At 45.6% G+C, this 16,284-nt stretch overlaps 1 protein-coding gene across 1 annotated transcript in view; it reads right to left on the reverse strand.

Moving 5' to 3' along the window:
• Window positions 1–7,879, reverse strand: part of Heatr3 (HEAT repeat containing 3) — a 41,473-nt gene extending 33,594 nt beyond the window's left edge. The window contains exons 1-4 of the mRNA XM_070011951.1: window positions 7,567–7,879; window positions 7,296–7,468; window positions 4,276–4,363; window positions 2,408–2,520 (exon numbers count right to left, since the gene is read on the reverse strand). Of these exons, the coding sequence (XP_069868052.1) occupies window positions 2,408–2,520; window positions 4,276–4,363; window positions 7,296–7,468; window positions 7,567–7,704 (512 nt within the window). The 5' untranslated portion in view covers window positions 7,705–7,879. The remainder of the gene's footprint in view (window positions 1–2,407; window positions 2,521–4,275; window positions 4,364–7,295; window positions 7,469–7,566) is intronic.
• Window positions 7,880–16,284: the final 8,405 nt, after the last annotated feature.

Here is a 16,284-nt window from a genome sequence, read left to right on the forward strand (position 1 = left end):
GCAGGAACTCTACCACTTGAGCCAAACCTCCAGCCCTTTTTTTGGATAGTTATTTTTAAGGTAGGGTATCACTTTATGCCCAAGCCAGCCCAGCCTATGCTTTTCCTACTTGTATTTCCCTGCATCACTAGGGATGACAGGCCTGTGCCACTATGAACAGCCAGGGGTTAAGACAGAATCTCTCAAACTTTTCTGCCTAGGTTGGCCTTGAACTGCAATCTTCCTGTGCTGTTGCTTTTAAGACAGGGTCTCTCTTGCTGCCCATTTGCATGAGTGGACTTTGATCTGCTCACTTTAGGGTTAGGATAGCTAGGATAACAAGTACATACCACTGCACTCAGCCATCTGTTGGGATGGGGACTCATGGAACTTTTCTGCCTGGGTTGACCTTGAACTGTGACCCATCCAATCTTACTCTCTCAAGTAGTAGGGTTAATATTTATCAAAGGAACCCAGCTCTTTTCAAAGAAGTGTGTGTGTGTGTGCTGGCACTCGGGTATTGGGACTTGAACTCAGGAGCTGGTGTGTGTGTGTGTGTGTGTGTGTGTGTGTGTGTGTGTGTGTGTGTGTGTGTGTGTGTGTGTGTGTGTGTGTGTGTGTGTGTGTGTGTGTGTGTGTGTGTGTGTGTGTGTGTGTGTGTGTGTGTGTGTGTGTGTGTGTGTGTGTGTGTGTGTGTGTGTGTGTGTGTATTGGGACTTGAACTCAGGAGCTAGGATCTGTCCCTAAGCTTTTGTGGCCAAGGCTAGCATTCTACCACTTGAGCCCCAGCTCCATTTCCAGATTTTTGCTGGTTAATTGGAGAGAAAAGTCTCAAGGACTTTCCTGCCTGGGATGGCTCCGAACTATGATCTTTTGATCTAAGTCACCTGAGCAGCTACAGGTATGAGCCACTAGCACCTGGCATTAAAGACATTTTAAAAAGAATTTCCAATTCAAAACATTTATAGTGGCTAGATATGAGAATGTGATTAGTATGCATGAGTCCCCAGCATCAGAAGAAAAAAGTATCACCAGAAAATAAAAGCAAAAAAAAGAAGAGAGAAGAAAAAAAGACTCTCCCTGGTGCACAGAAAAACAGCATTCATGGGCTGGGAAGATGGCTCAGTGGTAGAGTGCTTGCCTTGCATGCATGAGGCCCTGGCTTCGATTCCTCAGCACCACATAAGCAGAAAAAGCTGGAAGTGGTGCTGTGGCTCAAGTGGTAGAGCACTACTCTTGAGCTGAAGAGCTGAGGGACAGCACCCAGGCCCAGAGTTCAGTCCCCATGACCCATTAAATAAATAAATAAACAAACAACAATCATCAGTTTTCTCTAAAAGCTAGATTGCAATAACACTTGGGAGACTATGGCAGGAGGATTTTGATTTTGAGGTCAACACGAGCTACAAAGCTAGACTTCCTGTCTCAACAAATCAAAACATAACAAAAGAGAAAGGTTTGGGTTGGGAATGTGGCTTAATGGTACAGTGCTTGCCTAGCATGCATGAGGCCCTGGATTCGATTCCACAGTACCATATACACAGAAAAAGCCAGAAGTGGTACTGTGGCTCAAGTGGTGGAGTGCTAGCCTTGAGCAAAAGAAGCTCAAGGACAGTGCCCAGGCCCAGAATTCAAGCCCCAGGACTGGCAAAAAAAAAAAGAAAGAAAGAAAAAAGAAAGAAAGACAGTTTTGTCCAATCGGATCTTGCAATGCTTGTTGTTGAATGTATTCACTAGTTTAAACGGAAGTCCAGCTTTTCAGAAGCCAATTTAATCTAGTATTTTTAAAAACACCTTGGCTTTTGAGGTCAGTGTTATAATCACTGCTGGCTGAGTAAGGAACTATGACAATGGCCCGCCATCATTAGGGACATAAAACAGAAGTCCAGGTGTTCCTAGCCATTTCCATGCCCAGCAGCTGGTCTAGCCCATTCTGCACCCCCCTCCCCCCTCCTGGATCAAGGGCTGCAATCATGGAATGGAAGAAAGTGGCCTTCTTCCTATCAGATCACTGGAGCTCTTTAGACATTCTAACCACTCATATAAGCATTGCCAGGACAGAGGAATACAACACAGTCATGGTTGGTGGTCCTATTCTCAGTCCACCCCAAAGCAGGTCCATATTGAGCCCACTAGCTCAATAACTGCTGCTGGGCTACACAGGACCTGATGGACAAAGGGGGAAAGCAAGCACTTGAAGGTCATGATTCCTCTTATTTTCTGTCAGCAGCAGTAACGAGAGGGAAGAGATGCAAAATGAAAAGGATGCTGTGAAGCTAGAAGGGCTGAAAGGAGGATGGGTCTCAGGCTACTTGACACTACCTCCTACCCATTATTATGTCATAGGTTTAGGCCTAGCCAGGGGAACAGCAGCTCCTTCACAGCTTAGCAGGATGCAGCAGGGGGCTGCATTCTGAGAACAGCTTACCATATATTCCACAGCACGTTCACAGCCTCATTGGCTATGTTCTCAACAGAGTTTCTGTTCTGATCTTTGTTCTCCTGTGGAGACATCTCATTTGAATCTAGTCCAGCACCACACTGCAACCAAATACCATGATTAGCACCATGATTCAAAAGAATAATTAAACAAAAAAGCTAATGATATAGTAAAGTATCACAGAAACTAAACATCCGAAATTACTGTGGTTAGCCAGCCTATCAAATTCTCCTAAGCTCAATTTCCACAGCTAGGCATCCTTTTGCAAGCAGACAAGAGAAGTCCCCAAGTCCTTGCACAAATTCAATATACAACCCATTTTACATTTTAAATAAAAGTACAACACAAAGCATTTACCTTATATGATTTAAAATGAAAGGCAAAGAAATGTCAGTTAACATCTACACAGCACACCCTAAAGCAATATTCTAAATACTTTACATATATTAAGTCATTTAATTCCATATTACACTTAAGAAGTGGATCAACTATTACCTGAATCTCCAGATACAAATAGGAATCTGAGGCACTGGGAGGCAAAGTAGGACAAAACTGATCTTAGTTGAGGATCACTGCTCTAAAGGAAATAGGACTGATCCCTCATATAGAACTGGATATGCTGTATACAGCCTTAAGTGGAAAGTACCCTTCAATGTAGAATACTGGACCAGGCTGGAGGGCTGGCCTAAAACTCACCCAGCCTGACTTCATCTCTCAATCTTCCTGCCTCTGCCTCCCAAATACAGTGATTACAAGTATACACCACTCCATTCAGCAAAAACACAACATAAGCTAGCAGCCCATGCCTTTAATCCTAGCTATTCAGGAGGCGGCAATCTGAGGATCATAGTTCAAAGTTAGCCTGGGCAATCAAGTCTATGAGATACTCCAATAAATTACTAAGAAAACAAATTTAAAAAGCCAGATGTGGAGTTGTGGCTCAAATGGCAAGAGTGACAGCCTTGAGCAAAAGAAGCTCAGGGATAGAACCCAGGCCTTGATTTCAAGTCCCAGGACTGGCAAACACCCCCGCCCCCCCCCCCAACACACAAATAAACATAATCTTTTTCTTTTTCTTTCTTTTTTTTGGGGGGGGGGTCCAGTCGTGGGGCCTGAACTCTGGGCCTGGGCGCTGTCCCTCAGCTCTTCAGCTCAAGGCTAGCGCTCTACCACTTGAGCCACAGCGCCACTTCCGGCTTTTTTTTGCTGCTTATGTGGTGCTGAGGAATCGAACCCAGGGCCTCATGCATGCAAGGCAAGCGCTTTACCACTGAGCCACCTTCCCAGCCCCAATAAACATAATCTTTACAATAAGATTGAAATGCCATGCTCTGGCTTTGTCATCTATCAAATGGGAATAACAGTATTTGGTCTGAGTGCTTGGCTAGCATGCATGAGGCCCTGGGCTCAATTACCAGGAGCAACAGAGAGAAAACAACAACAACAACAAAAGGATTGCAATGAGGACTAACTTAACTATGCACAATATAAAAACTGTATCTGGTACATAAGTAAGCCATCAACAAATACGAATTATATTTATTATTGCAGGAAGTTGAAAGTCTAAATGAGTGAGGGCAGAGTTGCAGATAGGTCTTTTCTAAATTTCACATAGATAAAGGTTGTGGAGACAAAATAACTAGGGGTGTCAATAGGAAGAATATCAAGGCTTCCAAGATGAGTGAGGTTCCCAGATGAATCCAAGGAAGACAAAATAGCTAACACCAAAGTCAGGAAGCAAAGAAAGGAAGAAAGGAAGAGAAGGGAGGGATGAAAGGGAGGAAATGGCAGGTTAAGTTTGTCTCTTACAAGCTACGTGCAGAAGCCGCCATCGAGACATATAAGAAACTACGTACCTCTTTTAGCAGAGCCACCAGGGGAGTCATGATGTCCTTAGTCACCATGTCATCACAAACTTCAAAACCTCCACAAGCGCTGAGATTTCTACACAAGGCATTTAAAATAGGATTTACTTCCCACTCACACTTAAGATTTTCCAATCTGGGGCTGCTATCCTACTGACACACGGCAGGATCAAACTCACTGTTCCTACCTGTTCTGGTCCTCAATGGACAGGAGGTACATACATGCCTTTGTAACAGAACAACTTAGTTTTGCATCTGGGGCAGCACACAGATGCAAGGCTACAGAAGGGGGCTGGGGAGACTTTGCACGTAATATGGATATATTATACCTTTATGGAGTGAACATTTCTTGGAATCAAGTGCAAGGGCAGCAAGGACTAAGGTGGCATCGCCTGGCTAAAGTTCATTGAATTAAAAAATTTTTGTGCTGATACCTGCTCTCGCTTAGCTTTTTCTCTCAAGGCTGGCACTATACCACTTGGGCCAGACCTCTTCTTCTGGTTTTGTTGGTTAATTGGAGACGAGTCTCAGATTTGTCTGCCTGGGTTGACTTTGAACCTCAATCCTCAGATCTCTCAGCCTCTTAAGAAGCTGGGATTATAAGTGTGAGCCATCAGTGCCTGGCTAAACTTAATCTTAATTGGAAAGATACCACTTGCTTTCTGAGTGCATAACACTGTGCCAGACAGAGAATATGGGAAGAAGTCAGAAGATGCCTCAACAATCTCTCAGGACCTCCTACTCTGTGTATGTTTAGGGGGAGAGGTTTACATGCTGTTTCTGCCCGAGGGAAAGATGCATCTTGATTGTCCTCTATCGATGGGCAATCTCCATTTATCTTTAAATCTTACATCAAACATTACTTGCTCAAGGTTTTCTTCTTTGGACCCCTACAGTTACACTCTCTGTAATTGTCACTGGTTGTAACTAGAAACTTGGATAATGTTCATCTCCATCAACAAACTAAGATTCATCAAAGGGCCAGGCACTGGTGGCTCATGCTTGTAACCCTAACTACTCAGGAGGCTGAGATCTGAGGATCATGGCTTAAGGCCAGTCTCTCATGGACAGGAAAGCCCGTGAAACTCTGAACTCCAAGTAACCACCCAAAAAGCTGAAAGTAGATCTGTGGCTCAAATGATAGAGAACTAGACTTGAGTTAAAAAGCTCAGGGATAGGGGCTGGGAAGCTGGTTCAGTGGTAGAATACTTACCTTGCATACACAAGGCCCTGGGTTCAATTCCTCAGCACCACATAAGCAGAAAAAAAGCCGGAAGTGGTGCTTTGGCTCAAGTGGTAGAGCACTAGCCTTGAGCTGAAGAGCTGAGGGACAGTGCCCAGGCACAGAGTTCAGGCACCACGACCAACAACAACAAAACAGCTCAGGGACAGCACCAAGGCCCTGAGTTAAAGCTCCAGGACTGGTACAAGTGGATCTGTGGCTCAAGTGATAGTTAGCCTTGAGTAAAAAAGCTTAGAGATATCACCCAGGACCTGAGTCCAAGCCCCAGGACTGGCACAAAAAACAAACAAAAAATTCCTTGAAAGAGTCATGCACTGATGGCTCCCACTTGTAATCAACCCTAGCTACTAAGGAGGTTGAGATCTGAGGATTACAGTTTGAAGCTAGTCTGGGAAGAAAAGTCTGTGAGACTTTATCTCCAATTAACCAGCTAAAACGACAGAAGTGGAACTGTGGCTCAAGTAGTACAACACGAGTCTTGAGCAAAAATGCAAAGGATAGCACCCAGGCTGTGAGTTCAAGCCCCAGGACCAGCACAAAAAAAATTGTTTTGAAAGATTCATCAGGCAGGCACTGGAAGTTCACACCTGTAATCCTAGCCACTCAGGAAGCTGAGATCCGAGGATTGAGGTTTGAAGGCAGCCAGGGCAAGAAAGTGTGTGAGACTCTTATTTCCAGTTAACCACCAAAAAGCTGGAAGTAGAGGTATGGCTCAAGTGCTAGCCTGTAGCAAAAACAAACATCAAACAAAAAAACCCTCAGGGATAGCGCCCAGGCTGAATTCACACTCCAGGACCAGTGCATGTACACGCATGTACACACACACACACACACACACACACACACACACAAAGTTCCATCAAGAACAAAAATGTCTGTCTTCTTTACTAAGCCCACACACACACACACACACAAAGTTCCATCAAGAATCTGTCTTCTTTACTAAGCCCAGAACCTAGTTCACTGGCAGTTCATCCAAGGCACTTGATAGCATTTGCTAAGTCAATGAGTAAAACATAAATAATACATATAGACAGAGCAGTGAAAACTACCAAAATAGTAGAAGTTATTCTACCATTGCTTCCTCTTACAGTCCCTATTTTTGCACTCAGCCTACTCAGTGATCTCACCTGGCTCGGCAGCTTTGACGCAGTCTTCCAGGGACACCCATGGACAGGGTCCGTCTCCCAACTTCACCTCCTGTAATTTCTCATCTTACTCCCTGCAGCCACACTAGCAGTTCTGTTCTCTATCCTGGCCAAGCAGCATTAGTGTTGTCTCCTCTGAGGGGAATGCTCTACTCACTACTGTCCCTGCCTTGATGCCCTCCTGCAAGGTCTTGGTTCACAAAGGCCATCTGGTGAGCACACACTTTAAACTTCCCACTTCCAGTTCCTCACCCTCACCGTCTTTCTTGTGGAACGACCTGACAACTGATCAAAACCCTTGCATTTGGGGCATTACCTGGTACACAGGCAGGGGAGTTCATCCACCTAGGCAGGGGATCTTATGGAGGACTTTTGGGGAGGGAGAAAAGTGCTGCCAGGCTTGGGGGCAGGTGTCTTAGCAAGAGGGATGCAGCCAGGGCAGAATGCATGTGGTGTGCGGGCCCAGGGCGCCCTGAAGCCTGACCTCACCCCCTCCTTCAGACCCGGGAGCCCAGGCAGGTTTTCCAACTTCCTAGTGCACTGAGTGCAGCAGGGTGTGTGCTCCTGGCTGAGCCCCAGGCCCGGGGACGCTCACGATGGGTACCACCCCAGACCCTCACCTCAGCGCGCCGGCCGCCGTCTCCCTGACCGCCAGGCTGGGGTCGAGCAGCAGCGGCCCGAGCTGGCGCACAGCATCGCGGCGAGCAAGGCTGGGCAGCGCCGGCCGCTGCTGCACCAGGCGGGCCAGCCCCGCGCAAGCGCACTCGCGGACCTCAGCGCTCGGGTGCTGGAGCTGCGGAGACAGGAGAGGTGTCAGAGTCACGCCGTGCGCGTGCGCGCCACAGACACGCCCGCCCCCGGGGCCCAGACCCGGCGGAACTCGGGTTTCACCTTTTCCAGCAGCTCGGCCGCCGGCTCACCGTCCTCCTCGTTTTCGGTCCCATTCGCGGCTCCCGCAGCCTCGGCCTGACAGCTGCCGGTAGGGGAGAACTGAGGTCGCTTGAAGCGCTTGGTCCGGCTCTTGCCCATGGCCACGTAGGTGGAGGGGATTTAAAGGGACAAGCACCAGTAGGTGGTTGAGACTGACCAGTTGGTTCCGACGTCTTCCTGCCAAAGGGATTTAAAGTTAGCCTATTTGTGCCTGCCGGCCGCCAGGGCGCACTGGGAGGAGCAGCGCGCACGCGCACGGTGTGTCCGCAGCGCGAGAGGCTGTGCGGGATGTACGCATGCGTGAAAGGCGACATGAGCGGGGCGGGGACATTCAGGGCGGGGGCGGGGTTTGTGGCTCTTCCTGGGAAAAGTAGTGCCGGTCCCGCCTCCATCCAATTAATGCATAGCTGCTAAGTCAGTCCTGGAATGAAGACAAATTTTATTTCATAGTAATCGAAGCAGCTATTACTACAGAATATCTCAGAAAACAAACACAGAGATGTAAAACCCCTACAGGAGCCTGGGCTTTTCCAGGAGACCAGCTGTGGATACTAAGACACCTTGGAGTCACCACATATATGCTGGTGGCTTTCATTTTATAGGTCCCTCTTATCCAGCCACACATCTTCTGCCATATCCCTATTCTAAGCGAATGTAATCCTTTGACTTTACCACATGGCCCATTGGCCTTCCCATTTCCATGTTTTCAAAATCTCCACTTGGACTGGGGACATGCTTCAGCTGGTAGAGGACTGACTGGTTAGCTCTAGAAACAGGCGAGGATCCCTTCGCCTTTCTCCTTAGAAACTCTTGCTTAGGGCTGGGAAGGTGGCTCAGTGGTAGAGTGCTTGCCTTGCATGCATGAGGCCCTGGGTTCGATTCCTCAGCACCACATAAGCAAAAAGAAAAAAGCCGGAAGTGGCGATGTGGCTCAAGTGGTAGGGCGCTAGCCTTGAGCTGAAGAGCTCAGGTACAGGCCCAGAGTTCAAGACTCATCACCGGAAAAACAACAACAACAACAAAAAACTTACCTGGGTTGTTTCATCTCACAACTCTTAGCCCTACTTTTTTTTTTTTTTCGGTGCCCATCCTGGGGTTTGAACCCAGAGTCTGAGCATGACCCTGAGGTTTTTGTTCTTGTTTTGTTGCCTTTTTTTTTTTTTTAGTTCTCTATAGACTTTGAGCCACAGCTCCATTTCTGGCTTTTTGGTGGTTAATTGGAGATAAGAGTGTCATAAACTTTCCTGCTCAGGCTGGCTTTCAAATGTGATCCTCAGATCTCAGCCTTTTGAGTAGCTAAGATTACAGGTATGAACCACTGACACCCTATTCTTTAGTCATGCTCTATGCCCCATACCCTACATCCATGAACTAGTTAGTGCACATGTGTTACTTCTTCATAGATGCCTCCTCTGACTTTATAAGCAGGGACAGTTTTCTCCTGAGACAGCACAAACCTTGTTCCTTGTTTCACTTAGTTCAAAATTCAGTTGTAATTGTCAGTTTCTGTATGTACTAACACAATTTTGCTAGCTTCCCCAGTTGAACCCATCTGTGTATAAAGACAAGATTCTTGTTTCTACAAATGACACTAGCATGTCACATGACCAAACATGATCGGGAAGGAATAAGGCATGCCATCTAGATGGAACCACTGAAATAAAACCAGATCTTTTGCTGGTGCTGGTGGCTCCATGATTGTAATCCTAGCTACTCAGGAGACTGATAACTGAGAATCATGGTTCAAAGCCAGCCCAGGCAGGAAAGTCTATAAGACTCTTATCTCCAATTAACCACCACAAAACTGAAGTGACACTGTGGCTCAAAGTGGTAGAGCACTAGCCTTGAGCAAAAAGAGCTCAGGAACAGTACCCAGACCCTGAGTTCAAGCCCTGGAACCAACAACAACAAAAATCTTTTGCTATTTCATTGTGAAAATAAGCAAGACAATAGTTAAGAAACTTTTCTGATTGGAAGGAGGATGCAGGAGGATTATAGCCAACCCAGGCGAAATAGCAAGACCTGGTTTCAAAAACAAAGAACAAACTTAGATGACCCAGATTTCAGTGCTGTGAAATGACTATATGACCCAAAGTGCAAACCACAGACTCTGGGTGACAAGAGGTAAGTGGCATTTACAATTGGTCAGGCTATGTATATGTGTGTGTGTGTGTGAGTTAAGGAGGTATATGGGACATCTCTGCACCTTCTTCCGCTCAATTCTGCTGTGAACTGAAAATTGCATTCTTTTTTTAAAAAAACTACAATCTTTTTTTAAAAAATCAAAATAAATAAAAACATTGTAGCTAGTGCCGAACCTTGTGGTCTGTTATCATTGTTACTTTCTTCAGTGAGAGATTAGCATCTTTTGAAAATGAATGATAAGACTATTGAATGAGGTTAGCAGCTATCCAGCTACCTATGGGGGATTAAGTTTTAGAAGAAGCCCAATGACCTTTAAGCAGTCTAATCCTGCAGTCATTTACTATTTATTCGTGATGCTAGGGCCTCCTGGATACTTGTAGGCATGTTCTTTATCACTGAGGTTCAACCTCAGCCATTTAAAAACATCAAAACAATGATTATCTAACCATTTTTTCCTACAGATCTTTTTGGCATGAGAATTTATTTGGGGGAAGGGAGAGTTGAACTCAGAGCCTGGTACTTGCTAAGCAGGTGCTCTGCTGTTGAGAAGCTATGCTTCTTGCTCTTTTATGACTTTTTTTTTTTTTTTTTTTTGGATGTGGGGTTTGAACTCTGGGCCTGGGCGCTGTCCCTCAGCTCTTCAGCTCAAGGCTAGTGCTTTACCACTTGAGCCACAGCACCACTTCCAGTTTTCTGAGTGGCTTATTGTATATAAGAGTCTCACAGACGTTCGTGCCCAGGCTAGCTTTGAACTGCGATCCTCAGATCTCAGCCTCCTGAGTAGCTAGGATTACAGACGTGAGCCACCAGCACCCAGCTGCCTTGGTTATTTTTGAGATAGGATCTCCCTTCCTTACTGGCACTTGCCTGGACCACAATTGCCTATTTTTTCACTTCTTGCTATAGCTGGGATGACAAGTATAGGTGACCATGCCTACCTACTGGTTGAGGAATCTCAAAAACTTTTTTTGCCCAGAGTTGGCCTTGAACCTCTATCTTCCCAATCTGTCTCCCAAGTAGATAGGATTACAAGCATGGGCCATCAGCACTATCTAAGAGAATATCTGAACCGCAAAGAGATCTTAAGATGAGTTTGGTATCTTGTCATCACTTAATTGGCCCAAGGAATTATTTAAAAATAGCAGCTAATTCTTCTCCTAGATGTCTGTTGTATACCTTCACATTTTGGTAATGTAACTTTCTTAGCATATACTCTGAGCAATAAGTATTGACAGTCTGATCAATAAAATCTTTGACAGTCCTAGATAGCTGTGGAATCCAGCTTGAATGTTTGTGTAAAATGTACATTAAATGGCCACTGCACTCTGATATGTGTTTCCAACAATTCTCCAGCTCAGGGTGCCATCTTAGCTTCACCTGGACTCTCAGAGGATTTGCCTTTAACTTATAGAACTGGAGAGCTTAGTAAGCTTGAACACCCTCCCCCCATCCAATGTCCCCACGTTCCCAAGACACAGTGTTAGATCTACTTACAGCTCCTCTGTGGGACTTACAGATGATCTAGCCTAAACAGATGACTAAAACATGGGGCCTGCTTCTTGTATTCACCCTACCTGCTGACCAGACAGACACACCTCCCACCCCTGGTCTCTCCATGTACTTTGTGTGCCCATGAATTGTTATAAAAGATATGCATGTGGGAAGATGGCCTACCTAGCAAGTGTAAGGCCTTGGGCTCTATCCCCAGCACAGGAAGGGAGCAGGAAATGGTAGGCATTTGGGTTACCTGCTCTAGTCTGAGAGCTTCTTGAAGGGCAGGGGCCATTGCCAGTCTTTAAATGATCACTGTCTGGCACTTAGCTGACTTACAGTCCTTGGACTGTCCACTCCCTCTACATGGTTACTGCCCTCTGTCTCAGATGGCCCTACATTAAGTGACCAGGTTCTACCTTCCCTTCTATAGGTCTACTACCTCCCAATAGTCTTTTCAAATGTTAAAATCCATCCAGATCTATTTGTCTCTAAAACATCCATGAGACACTCCACTATCTCTTAGGCATCTGTGAATCCAATCAAGTTGACAACCAAGATTGGCATGTCTTGCATGCTAGGCAAGTGTTCTACCACTTAGCTACATCCTCAGCCTCAAAGCTTATTTTTTTTAAAGCCCACAAAACCTGTTTTGATCAAATTCATTGATAATTATTATAGGCTCCATTCTCCATTTGGAGAGTAAGCATTCTGAGAGTTTGCATTATGGTCCTCTCACATGCCAGGTATTATTCTGACAGTTTTGCAGGTCATAATCTCCTGACTCCACCAACAATTCCAGGTAACGTTGGAGATAAGGAAATGGAGGCACAGAGGAGTTAAGCGACTTGTTTGAGAGTTCAAGATTTGTACAGACAAAGACAGGATTTAAGCTACATAGTCATGCTCCAAAGCTTGATCGTAATGTCTGCAATAGTGAGTTACCTAAGAGCTAGAAAATTGAGGAAATTTACCAGGTAACACCAGGTAAAGGAGAATAGAAAACGTATGCAAGAATAGGACACCGAGGGCTGGAAATGCGGCTTCGTGGTAGAGTGCTTACCTAGCATGCATGAAGCCCTGGGTTCCATTCATTATCACATACACAGAAAAAGCCAGATGTGGCTCTGTGGCTCAAGTGGTAGAGTACTAGCCTTGAGCAACAGAAGCTCAGGGACAACATCCAGGCCCTGAGTTCAAGCCCCAAGACTGGCAAAAAAAAAAAAAAAATGAAGAATGGCACACCAAAATTGGGCAATTGGTGCTGTACACCCATGTATTCACTTGTAAAATAATCCAGTGAGGCGTTGGTGGTTCAAGCCTGTAATCCTAGTACTAAGGAGGCTAAGGCCTGAGGATCACAGTTTGAAGCTGGACTGGGCAGGAAATTACACCTGACTCATTTCCAATTAATCACCAAAAAGCCAAAAGTGGAGCTGTGACTCAGTGGTAGAGTACTAGCTTTGAGAAAAAAAAGAAAAGCTCAGGGACAGCACCTAGGCTCTGAGTTCAAGCCCTAGGACCAGCATACACACATATCACACACACACCTGCACACACACACACACACACACACAATTCATCTAACAAACTCATACTTAGTTACCTCACCAGAAAAACTATTTCCTGCAGATACATAAACTGAAAAGTTATTAAAGGAAAAGGGTTCCCAGTCCCTCTCCACAAACTTTTGACTGGTTAATCCTTGACAGCAGTATCCAGAAATTATCTTTCCACTGCTCTAAGTGGCCAGCATCTGAGGAATTCTCCAATATCCTGTCCCCAACATAATTCTACCACAATTCACTGTTTTTGTAATTTTTTAAATTTCTAAATAATTTTGTTGTTGGTGGTGGTTGTTTGTTTTTTGGTCAAGTGATGGGGCTTGAACTCTGGGCCTGGGTGCTGTCCCTCAGCTCTTCAGCTTAAGGCTAGTGCTCTACCACTTGAGCCAAAGCACCACTTTGGGCTTTTTCTGCTTATGTGGTGTTGAGGAATCAAACCCAGGACCTCATGTATGCAAGGCAAACATTCTACCCCTGAGCCACCTTCCCAGCCCTGTTTTTTTTTGGTTTTTGAGACCAGGCACCACTTTCCTGCTCAGGCTCATCTGGGCCTCCTGCTCAAGCAATCCTCCTTCTCCAGCCTCTATGTAACTAGCACTACAGTGCAAAGCACAGTCCTGATTAAATCAACAGTCATGGTCTAAGTTTCTGGGGCCATACAAATGTTGCTCACTGTTGAACACTAACTCCAGTTACTCTCTGACAACTCTTTGTTTTTCCTGAAGTTAATTGCCTTTCTCCACTATTCTAGTTTCTAGTTTCCCATTTGTCATTACTTTTTCTAAAATGTTCGACACTTTTACCTATTAATATTTTCCCATACATTTAAACATATTTATTGCAGCTTTCTCAAGTCATGGAGCATATGCATAGTATATACGAGGTCCTGCTATGAGCAGGACTTTTCTCCACAAAAATACAAAAAAGAGGGAGCTGGATTTATTTAATTTGGCCAGTTCTAGAAGCTATCCCTGAGCTTTTTCAGCTCCAGGGTAGTGCGTGCGTGCGTGCGTGCGTGCGTGCGTGCGTGCTTGCGTGCGTGTGTGTGTGTGTGTGTGTGTGATTAGTTGGAGATAAGAGTCTTACATATTTTTCTGCCAAGGCCAAGGCTGGCTTTGAACTGCCATCCTTAGATCTCGGTCTCCTGAGTAGTTAGGATTACAGGCATGAGCCACCAGCATCCAGCTCTGAATTTTGATAATATGAAATTATTTTAGGTGTGATAACAGTACTCAGCTATACAAAGGAAAGGTTTTTTTTGGGGGGGGGGTCTGGTTGTGGGGCCTGAACTCTGGGCCAGGGTGCTGTCCCTCAGCTCTTCAGCTCAAGGCTAGCACTCTACCACTTGAGCCACAGCACCACTTCCGGCTTTTTTCTTTTTGCTTATGTGGTGGTAAGGAATCAAACCCAGGGCCTCAGGCATGCAAGGCAAACGCTTTACCACTGAGCCATCTTCCTAGCCCCTAGAAAGGTTTATTTTGGCTCACAGTTTTGGAGATTTCAGACTCAGGGACACTGCCTAGGCCCTGAGTGCAAGCCCCAGGACTGGCAAAAAAAAAAAAAAAAAAAAGTTCCTGGGCTGGGAATGTGGCTTAGTGGTAGAGTGCTTGCCTAGCATGCATGAAGCCCTGGGTACCTCATAAGTGGCACTGTGGCTCAAGTGTAGAGTACTAACTTTGAGCAGAGAGGCTCAGGGACAGAGCCTAGACCCTGAGTTCAAGCCCCAGGACTGGAGGGGGGGGGCGGGGAGCTGGTGGGGGAGGAGTTCCTGCTTTGAGCTGGGTGTTGGGGTCTAGCTTCTCAAGAGATCTAAGGATCATGGTTCAAAGCTAACCCAGGCAGGAAATTCCATAAGTCTCCAATTAACCACTAAAAAACTGGAAGTGGAACTGTAGCTCAAGTGGTAGAATGCTAGCCTCAAGAAAAAGTGAGCTCATGGGCTGGGAATGTGGTTTAGTGGTAGAGTGCTTGCCTCACATTCATGAAGCTCTGGGTTCAATTCCTCAGTATCACATACACAGAAAAAGCTGGAAGTGGCACATGGGTCTAGTGGTAGAGTGCTAGCCTTGAGCAAAAAGCAGTCAAGGACAGTGCCCAGGCCCAGAGTTCAAGCCCCAGGATTGGAAGTAGGGGGAGAGACAGACAGACAGACAGACACACACACACACATACACACACACACAGGCTCAGAGTTCAAGCTCCATGACCAATAACAAAAAGTTCCTGTTTGGCCTGGTGGCTTGGCTCTTGATTATTCTGTTTCAAGAAACTAGCTGGGGTATATTTGGGGATTATTCGTGAACTATTCTTATCTCAAAGTCTTTTGGTGGTTACTTTATGTAAATATATTCTACTTTCTTGAAATAGGTCAATCTTGAGCAGATTGCAAACAAGCTTGGCCAATCTGAGGGGCAGGACCTGCTATATTAGATAAAAAAGGCAGTGGCCTGCCTGCTCTCCATGCTTGCCAGTCTTTTGGCTAATGACACACCCTTCTGCAAAGTAAACTTTGCTGAGTTCTTTCTGGAGTGTTGATTCCTACATGGCGCCCCAGTATCATGTACCATTTCTTACCGTATTAAGTAGCAAGATTATTATTATTATTGGTGCCAGTCCTGGGGCTTACACAGGGCCTAGGTGTTGCCTTGAGCTTCTTATACTCTAGGCACAGTTCCACTTCTGGCCTTTTTGGTAGTTTAGTGGAGGTAAGAGCCTCACACTTTCCTGGGCTGGCTTTGTAACTGCCATCCTCAGATCTCAGCCTCCTAAATACAGTAGCTAGGATTACAGGTATGAGCTACCAGTGCCTGGCTTGCCTTGTATTTTAAGCTTGCATAGCAGACATCAACTATAGTCTAAAAACATTAGTTACTACAAAGTTTGTGCTTCCTAATGAAGTAGGCATGTACTTCATAGATGATCTGAAAGAAAAATGAGACTCCTATGGCTTCAAATGACAGTGAAACAATTTAGTTGCTCAGACAGGCAGAGTGTTTATCAGTGAGCATTCTTGGCATCCTGTCTATAAAATACCAGCTCTAAAGACAGGGATGTGAGGGTGATCTGGCTGCAACATCTGTCACCCCATTGATTGCCAAGGTTGATTCGGGGGATCTGGCTGATTAGGCAAGTGTCCCCTGTTCCCTTCCTCCCTCACCGCTTCATGCGCACTTGGTCAAAGAGGAGGACTTTCCCTGATAGAGGACTGGTCTTTGGTCAAGGGTATAGGAGTAGCTGTGCTTCCCTGCTAGAACCTCCAAACTAGCTCTCAAAGAAAGACAGACCCTTCGAAAAGTAATACTCAGGTTAGGGTGTGGTAGTATAGGCTTGTGCTCTCTGACACTCAGAAGGCAAGGATTGGAGGATCTAGCTCCAGGGGTGAAAGCACAAGACCTTAGCTGAAAAGTAAACTTTTACTTTTTAAACAAAAAGGACTCTTACTAAGTAAATGCAAAGCCTCAAGTTCAATACCCAGTAC

Source organism: Dipodomys merriami, unplaced genomic scaffold, assembly GCF_024711535.1.
Source record: "Dipodomys merriami isolate MVZ:Mamm:240054 unplaced genomic scaffold, mDipMer1.0.p SCAF_85, whole genome shotgun sequence".
Taxonomy (NCBI): domain Eukaryota; kingdom Metazoa; phylum Chordata; class Mammalia; order Rodentia; family Heteromyidae; genus Dipodomys; species Dipodomys merriami.